Source organism: Rhinopithecus bieti, unplaced genomic scaffold (assembly GCF_001698545.2).
Source record: "Rhinopithecus bieti isolate Rb0 unplaced genomic scaffold, ASM169854v2 scaffold_25530, whole genome shotgun sequence".
Lineage (NCBI taxonomy): Eukaryota > Metazoa > Chordata > Mammalia > Primates > Cercopithecidae > Rhinopithecus > Rhinopithecus bieti.
In genome coordinates this window covers 512,991-520,232 of record NW_016811646.1, presented here as the reverse complement: position 1 = coordinate 520,232, position 7,242 = coordinate 512,991, and the positions used below count along the sequence as shown (strand labels likewise).

At 43.3% G+C, this 7,242-nt stretch overlaps 1 protein-coding gene across 5 annotated transcripts in view; it reads left to right on the top strand.

The window, feature by feature from the left end:
* The first annotated feature begins 256 nt into the window (after positions 1 to 256).
* Positions 257 to 7,242, top strand: part of TTC23L (tetratricopeptide repeat domain 23 like) — a 65,603-nt gene continuing 58,617 nt past the window's right edge. For all 5 annotated transcript variants that reach the window (XR_001889673.1, XR_001889672.1, XM_017894497.1 and 2 more), the window contains exons 1-3: positions 257 to 423; positions 1,806 to 1,880; positions 6,586 to 6,772. Coding sequence is in view for 3 of the 5 variants with exons in the window: in XM_017894497.1 (XP_017749986.1) it covers positions 1,813 to 1,880; positions 6,586 to 6,772 (255 nt within the window). In the remaining 2 variants the exon portion in view is untranslated. The remainder of the gene's footprint in view (positions 424 to 1,805; positions 1,881 to 6,585; positions 6,773 to 7,242) is intronic.

The window sequence follows — 7,242 nt, the reverse complement described above, 5'->3', positions numbered from 1 at the left end:
CTCCGATGGGTAAGGTCTCGTGAGATACAATATGCAGAGGCCAGTTTTGGGGCGAGCCGGAGGCGGTGCGCGTCTAGCCTGAGGGGAAGGGAAAGCGGAGGGTAGGGTAAGAGCTGCTGTAGGCGCTAGCCAACAGGGACTCTCCGAACCGGAAATGCCCCGCGTCGCTATGGCTACAGGCGCTCCCAGCAGGCCCGTAGCGTTCCGTTCCCATGGCAACGGTATTGTCTCCTTGGCCAGAACCTGGGTTACGGAAGATAACGGGGACCTGGCAGGCTGTGTAACTTCTGCGAGGCACCGCTTTGGCGCCCGGACCGAGATCCGCCAGGATCAGGAGGCCGACGCAGCGGGAAGAAGCCGCGCAGTCGGACTGACGGAGCGGGGAGGCTGGTTCCCGGGCGTGGATTCCCCGCCTTCGGCCAGGTGTGCTGTGCGCACTCGCGTGTTGTCTTAGAGCCTCCGCGGCAGGGGCACTACTAAGCAGAGCCCGACCTGTGGTGTCAGGGCTTAACAGAGTTACCGCGGAACCACAGCAGGAAAAGAGGAGCGATTCATACCTGAGAGGAGGACCAGAGTTTAGTGTTCAGGGCCATGCGGAACATCATAGGAACAGAGTCCGGGAGTTTGAGAGATCAGAACGCCTTGCTGTGGGCATAGTATTTAAAGTGGAGGTTAAAAAGAGAAATTAGTGAGTCTCCCTTTCTGATTTTCGGTTAGTGGATGCTCTGGAGCCTGGGTCAGAAAGCCACCCAGGGGTCGGCGGGAATGAGTGATTCTGGAGGGTGAAATGAGAGGCTACTTGGTGGATGTTAACGTTCAGTAAATAACTGCGTTCGATTTGGAGTTGGTTTAAGCGCCTGGCATAGCCTTCCTTGAGAGTTGAATTTCACAAATACTGTATTTAGAAATCACATTTTTCGTCATGTGCTTCCGAGGTTTCCCCCATCATCTAACAGCAACAACTAAAACAGACACATGAATTTCATTTTATTGTTTTATTTTATTTTGAGATGGAGTCTAGCTCTGTCGCCCAGACTGGAGTGCAGTGGCGGGATCTCGGCTCGCTGCGATCTCCCCTTCCCGGGTTCAAGCGATTCTCCTGCCTCAGCCTCCCGGCTGTGATGTCAAAAATCTGTAATACTTACAAACTCAGCCTCCTGGGTAGCTGGAACCACAGGCATGCACCACCATAGCGGGCTAAATTTTGTATTTTTAGTAGAGATGGGGTTTCACCATGTTGGCCAGGCTGGTCTGGAATTCCTGAACTCAGGTGATCCACCCGCCTCGGCCTCCCACAGTGCTGGGATTACAGGTGTGAGCCTCTGTACCCGCCTTGTGACCCCTTTACTAGAATCTATTAATTAGTTAAATGACCCCAGCGAAAAAAAGCAGAATTAACCAACACACTGACTGTGCTTCGTTTACCACTGAGAACTGGTTGCTTTGCTTAAATCCATCATACCGTCAGACCTGCAAAAACAATATCTGAGTTGAGTAGGTGACCATAGTTTTGATGACCCAGGAGCTGTAAATGTGCTTGCTTTGAGACGCAAAGGCCAGGGATTTTGGAGAAGTAGGGTGGAGTTGAAATTAGGGGAAATAAATTTAACTGACATTTAATTTGGCAAATTAAAGACCGTCTGTCTTCCAGCGGTCTCCATATCTGAGTATGCGTAGTCTGTGGATTTAGGATGGGTTATATATTTGAGCAGTTTTAGTTTAATGTTAATAGCATCCCAGAGGGGGAAAATAGAACAGACAACCAGCCTTTTCTCCCAAAGCTGACCTTACCTGATTCTTGGTAGGAAGAAGATGCAAGCCAGCCCCATCCGTATCCCAACTGTTAGCAATGACATCGACTGGGATTTCTGCTTCCGTATGTAAGTATCACAGAATTTTGACATCACAGGTACTCACTGGGCTGAAACACTGGGACCTCCTGCTTAAGGCAAACCTGGGTGAGGAGCTTTGCATGAACATTATATAAAAGAGAACGGTTCAGGGCCAGCCTGGCCAACATGGTGAAATCCTGTCTCTACTAAAAATACAGAAATTAGCTGTGCAGTAGTGGCGCGTGACTGTAATCCCAGCTACTCAGGAGGCTGAAGCAGGAGAATAGCTTGAACCTGGAGGCAGAGGTTGCGGCGAGCTGAGATTGCACCACTACACTCCAGTCTGGCAACAGAGACAGTCTCAAAAAAAAAAAAAAAAAAAAAGAAGAAGGTTGTGTTTCTGTGATGTGTTTTAATAATGATTCTGCTATAATATCTGTATTTACAACCTATGCATGATAGAAGATTGCTTTTTCCTGACTTAAGGAAATTTTAGAAGTTTTAAAATAAAATAGATAAGTTATAACAAGATTGGCAAAGTTGCAGAGAGTTAGCTATAACAAAGTTAATAAGAAAATTAAGTTTTATGAAACAGTAAATAAAACTGTCATATTGTCTAATGCTTATTGAGCACATACTATGTGCCAGGCTCTGTTCTAAGTACCTTAAACATCTTAGCTGATTTAATCCTGCAAACCCTGTGAAGGAGGTACTGTTATTGGTACATTTTATAGATGAGTATGAATCAAAGCGATGTTAGGGAGTTTGCCCAAAGTTGCACAGCTAGTAAGTGGTATTTAAACTGGGCATTCTGACTCTAGAATCCATTCTTATTTTGTTTTGCTTTTAGAGACAGTCTTGCTCTGTTACCCAGGCTGGAGTGCAGTGGTGCAGTCACAGCTCACTGCAGCCTTGGTCTCTTGGGCTAAAGGGATCCTCCCACCTCAGCCTCCCGAGTAGCTGGGACTACAGGCACACACCACCATAACTGGCTAATTTTTACATTTTTGTAGAGATGGGTTCTCATTATGTTGCCTAGGCTGGTCTCGAACTCCTGGGCTCAAGTGATCCTCCTGCCTCAGCCTCTCAAAGTGCTGAGATTAAGGCATGAGCCACTGTGCCCAGCTAGAATCCATTCTTTAACCATTCTCTATACCAGCGTTTCTCAATCTCTGCACTATTGACATTGGCGTTGGATAACTGTTTGTTGTGGAGGGTTGTCTTATATATTATAGGATTTTTAGCCACATCCCTGGCCACTATCCACTAGATGCCGGTAGCACTAGCTCCAGTTGTGACAAACAAAACTGTCTCCAGACGTTGCCAGATTTCCCTTCGGGGCAAAGTCATCCTTAGTTGGGAACCATCGCTCTATACCAGTGCCATCAAGTAGAAATATAATGCAAGCCACATATGTAATTTAAAATTTTCTGCTACCCATATTAAAAGGTGAAATGAAACACATAAATTTAATTTCAATACTGTATTTTCTTCATTTCAATATATACAAAATATGCAAAAATCATCAATGAAATATTTTATCTTTTTATACTCTAAAATACAGCACATATTTTACATTTACAGCATATCTCAATTCAGACTAGCAATATTTCATGTGCTTGATAGCCACATGTGGCTAGTAGTTACCATATAGGATAGCATTTTGGTTTTTTTTTTTTTTTTTTGAGACAAGAGTTGTGGAGCACGAGATTCTGTCGCTGTTTGGGGGTCCCTATGTAACCTGCCATGATCCCTGGTGGATTGAACAAAGGAGGGGTGAACGCAGGAATAAAAGACAAGAGACAAAAGAGTATATTTGGAAGACGAGGTCAGGGGGCACCTTGCCTCTAGTGGACAAGGGCCCTGAGCTGTACACAGCCCTCCATATTTATTAGGAAAAAGAGATGGTGAGAAGGGGAGTGGAAGAGGGGTCAGCTGCTCAGTCCAGAGTAGGCTTGCAAGACTGCATTCCTCGAACAACAGGCTCTAGATGTCACAGTAGATAACCTCAGCGCCAGGGAGTGATTGCCTCCAGCAAACCTTCTGTCGGCAGGAGCACTGGTGAGTTTGCTCACATCCTGCATTCATGATAAACAGTTTGCTGTTTGATCATATCATCTCCAGTGGAATACTGAGTTGGTCATGTCGCACGAGCCTTTGGCTCCCTGCACAGAGTCTTGCTTTGTCACCCAGGCTGGAGTGCAGTGGCATGATCTTGACTCACTGCACCCTTCGCCCCCTAGGTTCAAGCCATTCTCATGCCTCAGCCTCCTGGGTAGCTGGGATTATGGGCTCATTGTGGTATTTTTTAGGAGATACAGGGTTCTACCATGTTGGCCAGGCTGGTCTCGAACTCCTGACCGCAAGTGATCCACGCACCTCGACCTTCCAAAGTGCTGGGATTACAGGTGTGAGCCACTGTGCCCCATCTGGATAGCATAAGTTTAAATTCATAAAATATCTTGATGTTAAGGCTTATGTGACTACAAAAATTGAAGTTCATAAAAATGTTAAGTTCACAGTAAAATATCTGGGAAATAATCAGATAATTTATATTGAACATTACTAATCAGAATTCCTATTTATGATGGTAACATATGGAATAAGTTATAAGCCTGGCAAGGCAGACCTTCCATTCAACCTCCTCTTCTTTTTATTCTGACCATCCTTTGAGATGTCTGACTGGTCAGGATTCTCCAGCCATCTTTCTCACCTTTTATAACACGACATTCAAAGCTAATTCAGGGATTTACATTCTCAAATCATTTGTCAAGACTTCAATGTTTCTCATTCCTTTGAAGTTCCTGAGGTTGAAGTTTGCTACCTTTGGACTTACCTTAATCTTATTCAAGGCTTAATTTAAAATACTTTGGGCCTATAATTTTTAATATCCATAATTAGCAATCTGTTTGGTGACTCCAATAGATTTAACTTCTGCTCTAGGTCTGTGAAATATGCAGCTTAAGCAAAATTTTCTATTGAGGGATGATCTCTTTTTTATTTTTTAACTGTTCCTTGCAGAGCAGGGCTAGCTTATAGGCAGCATGCCCAGAGTCAGCCAACTTATGATCTCTTGCCACAGATTTCCTCTCTCCTCAATAGTTTTCAAACATTCTAAAAACTGCACATTCTTTTCTCATTCATTTTTTCATCATTTAACAGGCCACTATTTGCTTTTACTATGAGCCAGATATCAGGTTTTCAGAAACAAATGAGGCTCAGCCCCTGCCCTGGTGGAGTTTACTTTGCCAGGAGGCAAAGAATGCTCAGAAACAAGCCAACGAAACAACAACAAAAAAAAAAAAAAAAAAAAAAAAAAAAATAAAACAAACAACAATAAAAAAAAAAACCCACAGTGTACTAGCAGTTTGGGGAAATTTTGAAAGCCCTTTGGAGGCTGCCTTTAGTGAAAGACTTCCAGGAGTCATGACATCTGAGTTGCATCTTGAAGGTGGAGTATGGAATTCACCAGGCAGAAAAAAGGAAGTTTATCACCTGTCTTCTGATCAGGTCGCATCGCCAAGCTTCCTTGGCTGTCCCATCAAGTTAGCTTGTCTGCTGAAAGCATGCTCAGCTGTGGGCAGAAGGCAAGCCTGCCTGCGCTTGGGCCTGAAGAAATGTTGCTTTCCTATCTACACAACCTGGTTTGCCCACGTGCCTCTTGATAAGTTAATTAGAATAGGACTCTAGAAGGATATTAGCATGTCATTTTTCAAACCTGGTGTAAAAGATTACACTTGGCAGTTACTTTCTTTTTGTGCTTTTCTGAATGTTGGTTTATTTAAACATTGAACATTCACTCTTTAAGCTTTTGTGCTTTTCTGAATTTTCTTTTATTTACACATTGAACATTCACAATTTAAGCAATCATTGGAAAAGAAAGGTAAATTTTATTTTCAAAACTACTCAGTGGCTGAACTTTTGAGTTATTGTGAGTACAAAGATGAGTCCTTTGGGAGATTTATTTATACTTAAAATTTCTGTTGTTGCTCCTAAGATCTCAAAATTCTGTTTCTTCTGTAGCACTTTACTGATTTTTCTGGCGATGTTAGGATATAGTTCTTTTTAACACAACTAAGGATATTTCTCCTCTGGCCCTGCACTTGATGTAGTATAGGGTTCCCTCGCTCTCTCTGGTGGGACCCATGTCCTCTTTTCTTGGCCATCACATGTTGAAGCTTTTAAGATATGAGAAAGAAGACATGCAAAGTCTAGCCTCAAAATGTTGGTTTCCTTTCCCTTAGTTCATTATATCCATTTTCTTTCCTTGTTTGGATCAGAATTTTAGAACACAGATGTTCCTGGGGATCTTCCAGTTCAACACCCTCATTTGTAGAAGCCCTGTCCTGGAGCTAATGATATACTAATAGCTAACATGAAAGGAACACTTAGCAAAGGCCACACACTGTGCTCACTGATTTATGAGTATTATCTCATTTAATCCCATAACCTCATCAAGTAGGCATTCATATTCTCATTTTACAGAGAACTAAATTAATAACTTGGTTAGCATCATGTGATTAGTAAGCAGTAGAGCTGCACCTCTATAACTAGGCTTCATTTGAACCACCACATTGCTGTCTTAATGCTAAGCTTTGAGGGTGACGTGAGTTTACTGCCTAGCTTTATTCCTTCAAGTTTATGTTAGAAAGCATGTCCCTATCCCCCAGCTGGGAGAGCTATGCCTTCCATTTTACCTTGTTTGAGATGGCAAAGGTGGTTAAATCCTGAATCCCTTCTCTCATACCTACAGGTCACAGCAAACCGAGATCCCAGCTCACCAGCAAACAGATAAGTTGTATCACACCGGTGGATGTGGAGAGAGTGAAGAGGAAACTAAAGCTAAAGAAGAGGAGAAGGCCATAGACTGTATGTCTCATCCCAAAGAGAAATTAGCCCAATCCCAGAAGAAAGTAGCTCAGCTGATTAAGGAAAAAATGGTAAAACAAAAAACTCACAAAAATTTTGTTTCCATTTAAAAATATGTTCATGATTACAGAAGCTATGCCTTAGATGCAGATTGAAGCGTATGAAATAGAGGAAGGTGTCATCTTTCTTTGTAAGTAGGAGAAAACAAAGCAGAGCATACTTAGGTAGCCAGCCCACCTTCTGGTTCCAGTAGTGCTGGGGTTTGAGTTAGATTTGCATGGTTCATTGTCTGTTCCTCCTTGGGGCGTTTCTGCTCCTAGCTTTAAACTAAAAATTAGGCCAGGTGCAGTGGCTTATGCCTGTAATCCCAACACTGTGGGAAACCGAGGTGGGAGGATCTCTTGAGGCCAGTGTCAGTAACATAGTGAGACCCTGTCTCTATAAAAAAATTAAAAATCAGCCAGGCATGGTGGAGGGAGCCTGCTATTTGGGAAGCTGAGACAGGAGGATAGCTTGTACCCAGGAAACTGAGGCCACAGTG